The sequence below is a fragment of the Rhinolophus sinicus genome, chromosome 11 (assembly GCF_057876585.1).
Source record: "Rhinolophus sinicus isolate RSI-liver-muscle chromosome 11, RSI-T2T, whole genome shotgun sequence".
Classification (NCBI taxonomy): domain Eukaryota; kingdom Metazoa; phylum Chordata; class Mammalia; order Chiroptera; family Rhinolophidae; genus Rhinolophus; species Rhinolophus sinicus.
Window position 1 is genome coordinate 3,847,674 of NC_142511.1, and position 16,436 is coordinate 3,864,109.

Genomic DNA, 16,436 nt, shown 5'->3' on the forward strand with positions numbered 1-16,436 from the left:
CATAAAACATTAAGACAGAAAAACTCTGGGTTTGTTGTTTTTTTTTTTGCATGGAAAATTTCTAAGTCTTTGGTGATAATCAATGAAATGCCTTACTTAATGAAGCAGGTTTTGGAATGGGATGTTAAAAGGCAGGTGCTCATTTGGATACTGTGGGAAAATATTGATTTGGTTTCCAGGATAGAATGAACAAATGACTCTTAACTGATGGCAACAGATGCTTCCCTGGGTATCAGAATATTTGAGGCTGTAGCAAAGAGGCTAGGAGGTTTCCAAACAAGATGGTACCTTCTGCCCTTGATTTAATTTCCTTTGTTTTTAAAATTCAGTTAACATGAAAGAGAACGTGGGTCTGTTTGGTTTCTAAAAGGGAGAATCCTTTAAAAACAGATGAGAGGTATCACGATGAAGACCAAGAAAAATAAACAGTGCAGTGTGGTGCCAGAAAAAATTAGGAAAACAACAGAAATAAGGGAGAAGTCAAAGGTAAAGATCACAAAACAATAGGAGAGAGAGTGAACGGGATGACAAGGTTAATTAGAGAAATTAGGTGAAAGGAAGGCTTAATATGAAATTTGTTTTAGGAGAAATTATTAAAAGACTTAAAAATGTAATCCAAAGGTCCTACTGAAGCAAAAGATAAATTTAAAATAATTTTGATTAAAAAGAGAAAATATATTGTAAAATATTTATTTAATAAAAATAATTTTATAATCTGTACAGAATTGAATAAAAAGTACAACAAATTATTTCCACTTCTTTGCAAAACTGCATACAGTACAACTTGCAAATAGGGTTCAGCATTCTAGAAATATGGCTGCACACCAAGATGGCTCCAGCTGTATGCCACAAACTTCGAATTAAATTCCAGGGAAATACTGCTTTGGTAACATGAACAATTTGATTGTACCACAGTCCATTTTTATTAAAAACGTTAAATAAAATCCCTCAAACACCACTTTTCTACTTGTTTGAGTAAACAATTCCCTATGTAGCAAAAAAAAAAAAAAAAAAAGGCAAAATATAAAATTCAAGGCTGCTACTTTTATGACATCACTTCCCCTTCTCTTCCTTCTTTTCTTTTCCCTATATGCAGAAAGAGGTTGAAGAGAACCAATTCGTATCCTCTTCATTTGCTTCTAAAGTTCTTGCTTAAACCAAATAAATATGTCAATTTTACAGTCTTGACACTATTCACACTGTTTAGCTGTGTCATTCTAAAAAAGTTAACACTCCAGTTGAAAGCAGCTACCTAGATTCTTTTCAAGATAAGGCAACAAAGTTGGCTTTAAAATAGTTTTCATGTCTCACATATTCTAGCAGCCACGTGGTAGGCTGATCTGAGAATTGTGTATACAGAATATCTTTTCAAGCAACTTGGAAATGGAATCACTAGCAATTGTTATTTTAAGCATTCAAGATGATTCACCCTTTGAAGCAAAGGCAGATTTAATGTACAAAACACAGGAATTGTGTCTGTCCTAGTTCCTGTCCCATTGAAACAAATAAAAAAGAGGCTCAGTTCATGAAAAACGCTTGGAATAATCCAGCGCCTAATGACATCTTTATCTTGGATAAGAAGGACAAATAATATAAAAGCTATAAATGGGGATGAAATTATTTTTAAAACGACTTTTTCATTTTATTTTGGAAATAAAAGGAAATGCAAATACAAAATGGGCCAGTTGTGTCTTTAACCCATATTCTACCTTTTCATCCTGGAATTCGTGGTCCTTCATACTGAAGAATAAAAGACAAGGAAACCTACCTCGAGTTTTCTGATTAGGTCTCTTCATTTAGCTTATTAGCAGGCTTCAAAACTTGCCCTATTTTCTAACTAAATGAGCTTCTCTGGGAAGCATATGAATAATGCAAAAATGTACTTCTAAAGAAAATCTACACAAACATCTAATTGTCAAGATGGGAACTGAGAACATTCATACAATGAATTTTTAAAACTAACAATATTAGAAATGACACACTCCTTACAGGACCGAACACCCAAGCAGAGCAAACACTGCCAGTAATAGGAACAACTTTCATCTGGAGAAACAAATGCACACGACTAACAGATATAAGAGGCAGGTGCTGTTGGAACATATTTCTGTCCCGACCTGTAACATCTTGTGGCTCCTGTGAAGCCCTGGTCCCACCAGGCCAAGCTGCTGGCACATCAGCTATAGGAGTACTGGACCTATGACACACCAGACTCACTTGCTGTCACATGCTGCTCGATTGTTCTTGATTACTTGGTTTTCAAAATCAAGTTCACTATTGAATCAGATTAAAGTCATCCTTCAATAATCCACGAAATAAACTTTACTTCTGGCTCCTCTGAACAGTATTATGTTATAGTAGGACACGAGTATAGTCAATTGGCTGCTTTGAAGCCATGAAATGCACATTCATAAATACATGTCTACAAATTAAAAAATTAAATATCTCCAGGGACAGTTGCTGTGCAGAATTCTTGCTATAAGAAGCAGCTCATCAGTAGTGTATTATGAAGTGGTTACTTGAGAACTTGAGTCTGAATCTTCCTGCTTTCTGTATTTCTTCATAACAGTGACTGCACCATTAGCCAGGAAAACCACAGAGATGAGTGCAAAATAACCTGCGTAGATCAGGAACTGAAGAGGGGAAAGAATTGATAGCATTATCAAGTAGAAGATGAGCTGTTCTGGTACATAGATGTAAAACGCTCTATAATTAAAGGTATACTCCGTTTCTCAATAAAACTTCAAAAACCAGTGTCCTTGCCATATGTGCCAGGTGCTGAAGACACAGAGGCAGCAGAGCCCGGAGGTCCTGAAGCCCGAGGGCCTGAGTGCGAATCCGGAGGACATCCTGACTAGCCGTGTGACCCTGATTGAGATACTTAATCTCCGAGCCTTGACTCCATTTAGGAAATGGAATTCACATTTCCTACTTCACAGGGTTGTTGGGAAGAGATGAGATCATGCATGTAACTGTTTATTAGCACAATGGTTAATACTATTGTTATTTTTGTTGCTGATGTTATAACTGAATCACCCTCAAGGCGATAGGTGGGTATGACAAGCCAGGTTCTGAAGATCAAGAACTTCTGTTCTTCCCCAAAAGAGGACAGTAGGAAGTCAATTATATTTCATTGTAGGATTACTTTTTATAAGAATCTTCTCTCAACCAACTTTTTAATGTGACTACATAGTTTATCAACATCTTCATCATATTCTTCTTAACTTACTAAATACTTATAAGCTGGTTCATACTTATAAGCTGGTAAATACTTATAAGCTTGCTCTTAGAGCAAGAAGAGTTGCTCTAAGTCTTTGAACCAGAAGTTTAAAAATTTGGATACATTTTCCTATAGGATACCTGTTAATCATGACAGTTTCACCACAGCCCACAAAATTCTAGTCTTCCACGTGTTTAAACCCACCATTTTTATAGCAGGATGACGAGGACTTAGTTTCTCTCCTACCCTCTATCCCAGATGTAAGCAGCCAACACTTGACAGGTCTTCTTGAGGTTTTTACTGCCAGTAGCAACTGGGAGACGTACAGAAAATAATAAGCTCCCACTGCTCTGTACCCCTCCCCGCCAACCTTTCTGAGGCAGCAAGATGCAGTGGGGGACAGTAGGCTTTAGTTAGATGCTGGTTGAAGTCCTAGCTCTGCCACACTTGCGTTGCCTGCGTGACCTTAACCAACACTGGGTATTACTTAGCTCTCAGGCTCATTTTCTCCACGTCTAATCCTGACCACTGCAAAATTCTACATAAAGTACCTGGTGCATAGAAAGCGCTCAATGCACGTTACCTATCATTATTATTTCTCTTTCAGACCTCTTCAGTGAAAACAAAGTTAATTACTGATAATGTGTTGGGTCTTTGTAGTCTAAGAAAACTACTACGTAAGTATGGAGGGAATAATGGAGAAGGAATCTTACAGCCTGGGATGGGGTGGGCACTTTTTGATTTATTGTCTCACTTTGCCAAAGTACAGAGCAAACCCTACCTACAAACTCACAATGCATGAGGGCACATACAACCATAGGATGCCTGAATGAAGAGAAGTACCCACATTGTCTTGGGTGTTTCTGCAGCTGTTCTCTCAGTAGGTCACACTAAGAATCATAATGCTATTTCTCAACGGCAAGTCACCACCTTGGTATTTGGGTGAGGGGGATTTTAAAAAAAGAAGGGAAGCAACTCAGAGCTGTGAGATGAAGGAGGGCATCTCAAACATGGGGTACAGTATTCCAGGGACAGAATTAAAAAGGGAGCGAAACAGCCAGTGAGGAAGCAGACGAGCTCCGCCTGGAAGGAACCACTGTTACCCCTCAGCGCCAGCGAGCTGGTCAGTTACGATCAGAAATGTTCTAGGGCCTCATTAAAAAGATAATGGTCTCAACGTGCTACAGGTAGCGAAGAACTGCGTACAGATGGGGGATGACTGAAGGAAGGAGGGAACACTTTTCCTTTTTATTTTCTATCTGTCTGTACTGTTTGAATGTGTTTTCGTTAGGCATGCTCCACTTCTGTCCCCCTGATCAAGTTGTAACATCTTCAGTGCCCAGACAGATCTTACCTGCGTGGTAATTTCTAAGCCAAGGCCACTGGCGTCTACTACAATGAGAGTGAGCACCGTCTGCAGTCCCAGAGCAATGAAGGTGTTTACACCAAACACCAGGGCGTAGCGCTCCATGCTGAGGTTCGCAGCAATCTGAAAACTTAAAAAACAAAGAATGAACAGACAGAATTTCTCCCCAGGCAGTTACAGTTTTTTACTCCAAATGTGAAGAGCACCCCCTTCTTTTTATTGTCAGCTCCCTTCCCAACCAAGTTCAAAGTAATTGTTGCGAAATGATGTAAATCTCATGCAAACATCTGGAAGCAGCAGGAACCCATGAACAAGGAAATAAATGAACCTTGCCCAAACGCTTCCTGGGGAGAAAACATACAATGCAAAGCTTCCTCCCATCAGCAGAGGTAACAGTGGTTCCTTCCAGGCGGAGCTCTTCTGCTTCCTCACCAACTGGTTCCTCCACTTTTAATTCTGTCCCTGGAATACTGTACCCACGTCTGGGATGCCCTCCTTCGTCTCACAGTGCTCTGAGTCTTTTAACTCGAAAACTTAATTTTTGTACAGAACCAAAAAGCTTGTCCTGTCACAAATTTTGCTCAGGCTTCTTTGAAACGGAAACACATACGTTGCTATGGTGATGAGTAACATGTAGATGATTCTGAAGACCACGTAGGACGCGTAGCACACCCAGATGTTCCCCGCAGTGTCCATGACGTACACGGCAGCCGCAATCAGCAGAGAAAACAGCGACAGGGTCATTTCCCCCCAAGTGGACCAGGATATTTTTATGTAACCAACTGCAAACACAGCAACAGCACCTACCAAACAAAAAGGGACGCGCAATTTAGTTATTTTGCGAAATCAATACTATTTCAATACATTAAAAAGTCAGATGATTACATGTTACGGGGGTAACTCAAAATTACGCAGACCTTTAAAGTCAGGCAGAGAATTTGGACTTGATGGAATAACTAATATGGAGCCAGTGGGATGACGAGAGATGAATCGGGGCAGTTGGCAGTGAAAGGGCAAAGGAGGGCACAGACCCAGAAATGCCGCTAAGGAAAAGCTTCCTGAGGCCAAAACAGAAGCAAGAGTCAAAAAGAACCGGTACTTCGAGCTTGGCAGCCTGGCAGGATGGGTGATCTCTTCTACTAGGAGCAGCTGAGAACATGGCGGAAGGGCATCTCTGCCCTTCGCTAAAATGATGGTGATTTGAAGCTAACATGGATGGAGTGCTTTCTAAGTGTCAGGCACAGTTCTAAGTGTTGACAGAAATCATGTAAAGTCTTCCAAAAAACTTACGAGGTCAGCCAGCAAATTAGAAAGGGACAATAGAATATGATGGTCAGTGACACAGGCTGCCCGTTCCAGTCTCCACTTGACTGCTTACCATCCATATGACCTCGGGCAAGTGGTGTAGACATCTGTCCGCAGTTTGCTTAACTGTGCAATGGGAATAACAACTGCATCCTTCTTGGGAATTTGGTGAGGGCGGAGTCAATATACAGAAAGCCCTTAGGTTAGCACCTAGCACATATTAACACAACATACAATAGCTATTGTTTACGTATTATATATTGCTCCTCAGTTTTACATCATGTGCCAAAAGCACCTAGTAAATCCGAGATGATGGAAACTTGGCTCTGAAATCATTACATTAGGTTTCTCAAAGGTTATAAAGAATTCAAGTTTGTTAGTCTAATCCTTCACCACTTCTCAATTCTCCTCCTAATCATAAAGTCAGAGCTCAGAGTAAGTAAATCACTCTTTGGGGCCACTTCAACTTTGGGAGGGCAGAGGAAATCTGACTGCGGTTGACTTAACTACCAGAGGAACCCCTCCCCCCGCCGTCCCAGCCACCCCCTGCCACCCTGTGTTGCCTACCCAGTAGTGTTGAAACAGCCTCCACACCGCCGTTGTAGATAGCAGCATGGCGGGAAGGCAACACCTGCTCCCACAGGCCTTGGGTGTAGTTCACGACTTGAAAATAGCCGCAGGTGGAAAGGGCCCACCACACTGACCAGCAGAGCAGAGGGCGAGAGGAGTAGCACATCAAAAAGTCATCCCACAGCACCTTCAGCACGAGAAGTCGGTCCCGCGTGGGTTCCTACACAGCGAAAGGGGAGAAAGCACCAGCATCATGAAGGCAACTGCACAGAGAACAACGGACAGACTCAGTTTTCTATGTGACAGACTTCACTCTTTGCTTGTGAAAACACACGTGTATAAACTTGGCAATTATATTTATCCCCTCGGGGAAAAACCCTCCTTCTCATACAATGTTTGCTGTAAATGCTCTGCGAACATTAGCACAGCTCCGTGTAATAACCCAGCCAAGGAGGTAGTTTGCAAAACGAAGGTAGAAAGACGGTCAGATTGCATGCTTGAGCCGAAAGGAGATGACAGTCCCCATCTCCCCACAGCTGCAAGCAGCTTTAAGAATAAGCAGTAATTACAACCCTATGAAATCAGTTAGTCCCTCAGTGAGAGCCTCCTGTCCTTATTATTGACAGATACATTGAACAGTAACAGGTAGAAAAGGCAGAAATCTTAGAAAGAAATAGACCAAAACATTAGCAGTTTTCTCTGGGCAGTGGGGTAATTAGTGATTGCAATCTTCTTCCTTATTCTTTTCATGTGACCCCATATTTATAGGAAATATTACTAATACAATGAAGCCACATAGCTACTATGCTTATAATCGAGTGAATCAAGACATTACTGAGCTATGCACCATCCCTAGACTCTGCCAAGAAGTCAGTGTGAGATTCCAGAAACCCCGCGAGTCCTCTCCGATCCACCTGTATCAAAGGTCCAATCTACCAAAGGTTGCCGTAATTCCTGAGGCTTGCTTAGAACATAGGAAATTATACTTTTGTGGTGAACGTGAAAAGGCAAAAGGAGAGAATCCAAAGGGACCAAAGGGTTGCGGACCATGAGGTAGCATGTCAGAGCCAGGATGTGTCACAGGAGCCATGTTACAGGGTGACAACACCCAGGGCACCAGTATGATTCAACCCTCTCGGTGGAGGCCACATGTCCTGCATGACCTCAATGCTCCAGATGTAAAGAGATTACTCAATCCTGCAATCAGCCCCTTTCCTTTATTCTTTAATTGAGGTATAATTGCCCTATAACACATTAGATTCCGATGTACAACATGATTCAATATTTGTACACATTGCAAAATGATTATATCAGTCACCATACAGGTAAACATTTTTCTTCTTCTAATGAGAACTTTAAAGATCCATCCTCTTAGCAACTTTCAAATGTGCAATACAGTATTATTAACTACAGTCACCACGCTGAACATTATAGCCCCAGGATGTATTTACAACTAGAAGTTTGTACCTTTTGACCCACTTCACCCATTTCACCTACCATGCAACCCCCACCTCTGGCAACCACAAATCTGTTCTCTGTCGTATGAGCTTGTGTGCGCATGTTTTGCTTTTAGATTCCATATATAAGTGAGACCATAGGGCACTTTCTTTTTTTGACTTATTTCACTTAGCGTAATGCCCCTGAAGTCCACCTATGTCATAATGGCAAAAATTCATTTTTTCATGGCTGCATATTCCTTTACGTGTGTGAGAGAGAGAGAGAGAGAGAGAGACTGGGGACGCAGTGAATCCTCACAGCCAGAGAACGGATGAGTTATGTTGACGCCATACCTTTCTTCTAAGAGACAACTTCACAGTCACACTGCTAATATTAATTTCATCATTTAAAATTTTCCTCTTTTCATTCTCTTCTTCTCTACTATTCATTACCACCCCACTTCGGCAAAGTATCATTTGAAATTAAGTGTCAGATATCATTTCCAGCACAGGAGAGGAAGGTTATTCCTAGCCTTAAATAATCTGGGCTTCAATTCAGAAACTGGAAGTAGATATTCATCACTTATTGGAATCATTTCATCTATTCATTTAGCATAATTGTCTGAGTGCTTTTTCTGTATGCCAAGTTCTGGGGATTGACAGATGAAGAAGAGACAGCCCTTACTGCGGCTTCTAAGACATTTCTGATACAAGCAATATAAATGTGTGCCAGTCTGAGCTTGAAGGTCACTCACTCCAAGGGAAAATACATTTGTCATCCCTAATTTAAATCTACCTTAACTTGAATCAATGAATGAATGAATGAACCAACCAGTCGACTCAAGATAAAACCTGAATTCAAATGAATACAAGGTCGAGCAAGATGGGGTTGCCTGTCTGTTTTTTCTCCACGGGTCTGGCCCCCAGAGTAGCAACCACAAGACATGTGAGACGGAACTTACTGGTTCCTCCACAGGAGGCTCTTCCACATTTAGAGGGATTTTTGACTCCAGGTCCTCCCACCCGGGGAGGTGGTTAGACGCTGACGTGTCAGTAACAATGCCGCCATTTTGTACCTTGGTTCCATTCACTCCCTGGCAGGTGGGATGAACATGGTGAAAGAAGAGGCTCTTCTGTGGCATCGGCAGAAACCAGGCAACAGCAAAAGCCACAGAAACACAGGTGAGAGAGATGACATTCAGGCTGAACAGGGACCAGCCTGCCACCGAGACAAGGATCTGCCCTAGGACAGAGCCCACTGTGAAGCCCACCAAGGTGGCACTCCGACAGTAACTTGTGACTTTCTGGTACTTGCTCAGGTCCACCACGCTGTAGATATAAGAGTAATAGGCAATTTCAGTGGCTGTGGCGATGCCGTAGAAGAATTCCAAGAATTGCACGGCCAGCAGTCCCTGGGCGTAGAGCAGCATGAACCATGTGACGATGAGGCTGAGTCCCTGCAGCAGGACCACGGGCTTGTAACGGAGGTAGTCTGTGGCGAGGAACACAGGGAACAGCAGCAGCAGGTAGGAGTAGGTCCAGACTGGGTAGATTTCATTGAAGACCTGCGAGACAAAGAGGCTAAACCGGTCAGTGACATCACAGGACCTGGAATAGTCACGACTTGTTCTTCTAAAACAGCTTACCAACACCTCAAATACCTCATCCTTACCGACTGAAGAAATCTCAGCGACAGTTCTAACATTGTTTGGAATATACGTCCCCATTTCCACCCTGCATGGTTTTCTTAAAATCTGCCCCATTCATCCAGGCCTTGTTCAAAGTCTTCCTCATCCTGGAAGACAGCCAGAGGCGCCAGCATGGGTATGATCGCACGTTCAAAGCTCTCCTGATAGTAGTGCTTTGAGCGCCCGTCTCCTCAGTTACCTCACAGCACGTTCCTAAAATGCTTGTACATTTCCCAGCGAGCTTTAAATATTTCGGATTCTCAGCCAGAGGCATTTTTCAGAAACCTCCCAGGAGATTTAACACGGGCAGAGTGGAGAACCACTGTCTTCTAGGTTCTGTAAGGGTGGACGCTTCTGTACAACCGACCAGCCAGCATATACGCTTACAAGATACTTGGCTCAATAACTGCTTTGGAATCGTCAGTTCTTACTTCTACCCACAGGACGGGAACCTCGATCCTTCTGTTTGACTGATTAGGACTGATTTAATTTCTCTGATTTTAAGTTTCATTTCTTTGGGGGCACAGGAATAAGCAAAGAGGCTAAAACTGCCTGAACAACTATCAGTGGATGATAGGATTATAGGCAACTTTGATGTCCTCCTCTTTACTTGTCTGTAATACGAAAAACACAGAAGTGTTTGTTGTTTTCTTTTTAAGGTATTTTTCAGATGGGGCTATAATAGAAATAACCTTTAAAATAAGCTTTAAACCATTAAGACCCCAGCTAGAATTTCAGTTCCATCATTTGCTATATGATCCTAGGCAAGTTTCTTTCCGTTCCCTTTAGACTTGATCTCCATTAGTAAAGGAGGGATAAGACCCACATCACCGGGTTATTTCTTGCAAAGGATTAAATGAGAGAATACATTAAACCACTTAATCCACTTCATTCATTGGTCTGAAGACTTGAGGACAGAAGCAGACACACAGACCACTTGGAACAACATGAAATAGCGAAATTAACTGAAGTGTCATCCCCATTCTTCCTCGTCCAATAACAGTCACTGTCGGAGGCTTTTCCCTCCTCCTATACCTGCCCAGTGTCTAGCAAGATCCTGGGGGTGTAAGTCAGTCAGTTTTTAAACACTCATGTCAAAGTCTGGATCAGTGGCCCAACTTTTTTAAATTTTTTTTTAAAGATTTTTTTTTATTATTGGGGAAGGGGAATAGGACTTTATTGGGGAACAGTGTGCACTTCCAGGCCTTTTTTCCAAATCAAGTTGTTGTCCTTTCAATCTTAGCTATGGAGGGTGCTGTTCAGCTTCAAGTTGTTGTCCTTTCAGTCTTAGTTGTGGAGGGCGCAGCTCAGGTCCAGTTGTCATTGCTAGTTGCAGGGGGCACAGCCCACCATCCCTTGCGGGAGTCGAACCAGCAACCTTGTGGTTGAGAGGACACGCTCCAACCAACTGAGCCATCCGGGAGCTCAGCGGCAGCTCAGCTCAAGGTGCCGTGTTCAATCTTAGTTGTAAGGGGCACTGCCCACCATCCCTTGCGGAAGTCGAGGAATTGAACTGGCAACCTTGTGGTTGAGAGCCCACTGGCCCATGTGGGAATCGAACCGGCAGCCTTCGGAGTTAGGAGCATGGAGCTCTAACCGCCTGAGCTACCGAGCCAGCCCAGGCCCAATTTTTAAGTGCTTTCTCAAAGGTCGTTTTGCTAACAGGCTAAATACTTTGTGACGGAGCAATGCAACCCTAGACTTTGAATATCTAAGTGTAAGGGTGACTCTCTTTTTAACTCTCATGTATATACCTCAGTTTAGCAAGTATAAAATGGGCTAATTGATTTAAGGTTTTAGAGGAACAACAAAGTAAACAATTACTGTCACATCTTTTGCCAGTGCAGAGCACAACAATAAAAATAACACAATCTGAAATGTATTCCAGACTTGACTTCTGTTTCTGACTGGCCCAATACCAACAGTGACTTGTCCAGCAGCCCCACCTTCATGAATTGTGGCCTAATTTGTGTTTGTGAGTCATTTAGCAACCTCCACTTGCACCTGAATATGTGCATGAAAGAAGAATCCGAGAACTGTAGAAAGCATTCTTATTCACAGGCATGGAAATTTTAGCAAATGAGGAACAAAGTGCTCTGGGCAGGCATGACCAGATGGAAAGATGAAAACCAACGGGGATAACCTTGAGATGAAGGCCAGGAAGAGTGAAGGTTCCGACAGACTTTTCAGTTATCAACTTCCCACTCCTTTTTGCCTCTAGTTTTGCAGATACGCTCCAACCGTTTTCTGAAGTTTGCAAGAGCCTCCTTTTTGACTCAGCATGTTTCTTCACCTTGCCATTTCCCACAACACGTTTTTCCCAACACAACACCACCACAAAGCTATGAGCCACACACCCTTCCTTTAAAATACCCTCTAGCACCTCCAACACCCCATCTGCTTTTGTTTTCTACACCTCTTCAGACTTTAATTGACTTCTTCACTCTAGTCATATGGTCTGTACTGAAATATGTTATATACCTTTCAATAACTGTTGTCCCAAAATGATTAACTGCCAAGTTCTCATTACATAAATCTTATCCTTTTAAGTAACACTTTAAAGTGTCCATACTTATAAGTCTGTGTCTAGCCCTAATACAAAACCACAATTTAGACAATGAAGATGAGGAAAAGTAACATTGCCAGACTTGCAAATGCCAAGCAGAAACAAACATAAAGGCAAGAGGAGGAGAAAGACCAGATGGGTTCTCTTTAGCTTACATACAAAATCAGACGTTTTTCCATGGAGAGAGATCAAGCCACAGCGCATGTCCCTGTCACAGTACCACCAGCACTACACTAGCAAGTCTCCACTGAGATGCTGCACGGCACGCCATTCCCCTTACCTGCATGACTGCATTTCACACACACAACCCTAACTTTGCTTTCACCATCTCTATTTTACAACTGAGAAAACTCGGCCTTTGAGAACGGTTACGTAAATTGTCCAAAGTTATCCCAGCTGGTAACTGGCAGAACTGAACCCAGATAGTCTGAATCTACTACACTACATTTAAATGCCTCATTTCTCCACAGAGAAAACCACTACTGATCATCCGCTAAGTTCCAGTGTTACCTGTAACGCTTAGGGCAGCTTTTTCAACCTGCGTTGAGATGCTTTTATAGGGCATTCATGAAGAGATAAAAGACCACACCGCCTCCAGAGTTTAGACCCTGGGTCTCCAAAGATCCCTTCTCTTTCAACGCCAAAGAGAAGCTGTAAAGCAGAAAGTGCTTCTGTGATGAATACTTTGAATCTTGAATGAAAAAATGTACACATTACAGACTCTTATTGTCCAGACCCTGGACATGCCTTCTTATCTCAGGTAAAATATGCCATGCGAGCAAAGGGAACTGATTTTATTCTAAGGTACCTTTCACAACTCTGGGTCTGTGTTTGTTTGTGCTTTCCTCTGAGACAAAAGTCAACGGGAAACAGATGTTCAATTTTAACTTACAATTCAGACTTAGAATCAAGTTTCAATTAAACAACTAGTCAGTAAGCACTTATTTGCACTGTTTTCAAGCTGCAGGGGGAAATCACACACAAAAAAAGAAAATAATAGAATGAAGTCTCAGTTCTCCAGGAGTTCGGAACCTACTGAGGAATATATGTACACACATTATTGATCAGGGAGGTAGGAAATATGGGGTTGGGTCTGTGAGACGGACCTTGCAGGATAAGGAAGTGAGAGGCTAACAGAGAGATATCAACAGATATGTATGGGGAGATTACTCCAGGCAGAGATCACATCTTTGAGTACAGACCAACCCACGAGACTGTGGATGTGCTGGAGTTACAGCAGGGATGGACCCCGAGTTATGTAAAGGAAGGCAAGGGGAAGAAGGATGTCATGAATGGGAGGTCAGGATGCTACGGAGGTAAGAGCCAGATTCTGCAAGGCTCTAAACATCAGGCAGAACAGGTGGAGTATTTCTTTCAAAAATCAAAGAAAGATAGTGAGTGTCTGTCAAATCACATGCTGAAAAAGATGAAAGGATAAAAAAGTTTTTGGAGATAAAGAGCTCTATTTTATTACAAGTTTGGCTTTCAACTATTGGAATACAGTCACATTTTAACCTGCTTAAAACTTATAAAGTGGTACCTAAAGCAAGTTAAGGTTTTTCCTGAAATCTAAGAAAAAAAATCCTTTGAGGGTAGAAAAATAGAGAAAATTCTGTCCTTTCTTTCCTCCTTTTGTCTTTGGACACGGTTAACAATAGCTCTATTTAAGATCATCCAACTTGGCCCTAAAGTCTTTCAGGAGGAAATACAGACTTCAACATAAATATCACTGACCAGGATTAGACAGTCACTTTGCCTAAAAATCATGTAATATTTCTTATTTAACTGTCCATTGATGAAAACAAGCAGTCTGGAAGGAGAACACATTGTTCTTTTTATTTCGGTTATTAGAAATTCAAAACACCTGGAGACGGTGAACAGAGCCACACTGCATAACCAGCAGACAGCAGTGATTCCCAGGTCCTCAGAGACAAGTGACAACCCTTTCCAAGACTAGCTTTCTCTCTACACCCTGCCCTCTTCCTCATCTAATTTGCAATAACAAAAGGGCGCTGTGTTTTTGTTACACAACCAGCAAATATTTACTGGGCCTGGCACCCCTGCTTTATTCCTACGTCCCCTGAACATACTTCACTCACCTTAGAAAGCTTTCTGGTAAGACAGGGCACATGATGGCACATCACACAGCAACTCTTTGCCCAGGGCACGTGACAGAACAGATCGGCTTTCAAATATCAACACTGAGAATGTTTCTCCCCCACGTACTCCTGCTTCTCGGTCAGGCAAGGCACACAAAGTGCAGATCACATGGCCGTTCCCATAAAACTTTAATTATTAGCAGCTCACTAACAGTGTCATGTCTGCTTCAGTGGCTACATCTCAGAGTCAGTGGTGTCCGGGATCTGAGTGTCCGGATCCTGAGTGTCCGGGATCATTCTCTCTCATATTTACTGCAGTAATTTTCTTCTTATGAAATCATTCTGTTTGCAAGAGTTGGGCCTTTCCATTTTATTGTTTTTGATCAATATTAAAATTCCAATAGGTCATGAATAACTGTTACAGTCCCTTGTGGAGTAGTGCATAAAACTGAGAAACAGAAGAGTCTGTAATGCTTGCTAGAGGTGAAACAACGAGAAACTCAAATGAAACCCGCAATCCTGGATTCAACGCTGACTTTCAAGTCCCTGTTAAGTGCCCTTGAAAATGGAGGAGCAATGCACGCAACAACCAAGTGGGCTGTGAGCAGCGACATCCTGCTGTAACCTGTTATGCTAAGAGTGAGGTTTATATGGGAGGAGCATTTCACAGTGGGAGGAGAAGCAGGCATAGGAAAAAAAGGACCAGATAACAAGTGACCACTCAGCTTTCACCCTTTGTAGTGTTCCAGAAAGGAATACCAGATCTCAGTTCTGACGCTTCGTAACGCTCAAGGGAGAGGATGCTGAACCTGCTTTATGTTGGTTCTGTGGGGAGCTCTTTGAGGTTAGTCCCTTTTTCAATTAATATAATGTCTTCTTCAAAAAGCAAGAGTTGAGATCGACCGTACACTGGAAGAGTTAAACACATTTTAAAGCACACAATGCACTTCTGAAGTCTTTTACTTATAAACCCCTCATCTAGGGAAAACCAATCAGCATGAGATTCTTGACCATGGACTCCAGGCTCCCAACGACTCTGAGCATCACAGAGGTACAGAAGCGTTGCAAGATCTCATCATGCAGTGCAGGAGCAAAACTAACATCTGTGAAACAATTCACGATGCAAGAAAAACTATAATTATGTGCCAATTCTCTGATACCATCTAAGTATCTCCTTGTAGCCCAGAAGGTGGGTGGGGGTGGGGGACAGCACATCTTTGGACACCGCCTCACCCAACTGAAAATCAAGCCAAATTAAGATGACGGATTGCTGCCCTGTACCGTCCTTACTGTAAGGTACGGGAAGGAAGAGGATGCAGTAAAGGGAGGGCAGATCCTTTCAGAAAAGCAGGGATTACTCAGCGTCTGGTTCCCTACAAATATTTACTAAGCCTTTACCATGTCCAAAGTACAGCTTGCTGCTTTTACTTCTTTATCCGAATGTATCCCCCTTTCCCTCTTCTCCCCGCTATCCCCCGCGGAAACTGCGGGACGGGTCTGAGCAGAGTGGGGCTAAGCCACATGACAGCCGCATATCGGCCCGAAGCGCAAGTGCCAGCGGCTCCAGCCCAGCGCACAAGACGCGCCCTATAAATGCAACGGACAGAAAAGGCGCATGAATTAATGCCACGCACAGCAGGGCGCCGCCTCCCAACTGCGAAAAGTCACAAATCTCTGCCCAGAATGGCTCCCGCGCGGCTGCAGCGCCTTTCTCACTCCTCCTCCTCCTGTCCTCAAGCGGATCCCCTCCGCACACCTTCCGCCCGCCCGCCGCGCGTACCTGTCTCTCGGTCAGGTTCTTGTCTGGCCCCAGCAGGTAGGGCGTCAGGAAGGGCTCGGAAGGCCTGAGGCTGGCGAAGAAGCCGTAAGTGCAGAGCAGCGCGGTGGGCAAGACCCAGCACTCGTAGGGGACCCGAGCGGTGCGCAGGAGCATGGTGGCCGCCGCCGCCGCCGTCCGCCGGGACACCGGGCCGGGAACATCCATCCGGAGCGCGAGGGGCGGGGTCCCGGCCCGGCCCCTTCCTTCCCCTTTTCCTCTTGGGCCAGCTGGAGCGAGGTTCGAGCGTTGCCCCCGCGCAGGAACCTGTGTTGCGTGGCCCGCCGACCTTCTCGGCACTGGGAGCCTCACATGTCTGAGCGCGAAGCTCCGCAGAAACGGAGACACGCCCTGAGGCCCACCCATCGCCACC

General features: G+C 43.4%; 1 protein-coding gene across 3 annotated transcripts; it reads right to left on the reverse strand.

The window, feature by feature from the left end:
- Positions 1–674: 674 nt before the first annotated feature.
- SLC19A2 (solute carrier family 19 member 2) lies at positions 675–16,404 on the reverse strand. Of its 3 annotated transcripts, none has more exons than XM_019747432.3 (6): positions 16,028–16,403; positions 8,971–9,459; positions 6,456–6,678; positions 5,194–5,386; positions 4,572–4,713; positions 675–2,630 (listed from the first exon to the last, which is right to left on the reverse strand). In XM_019747432.3, exons 1-6 carry the CDS (start codon positions 16,229–16,231, stop codon positions 2,502–2,504), a joined length of 1,380 nt encoding a protein of 459 aa, XP_019602991.2. In that variant the 5' UTR covers positions 16,232–16,403; the 3' UTR covers positions 675–2,501. The 3 variants fall into 3 exon arrangements, 2 of the variants coding, with proteins under 2 accessions (XP_019602991.2, XP_019602990.2); XM_019747431.3 differs by having other exon boundaries at positions 8,857–9,459; positions 16,028–16,401; XR_012493010.2 differs by having other exon boundaries at positions 2,492–2,630; positions 4,572–4,706; positions 8,857–9,459; positions 16,028–16,404.
- Between the last annotated feature and the right edge of the window lie 32 nt (positions 16,405–16,436).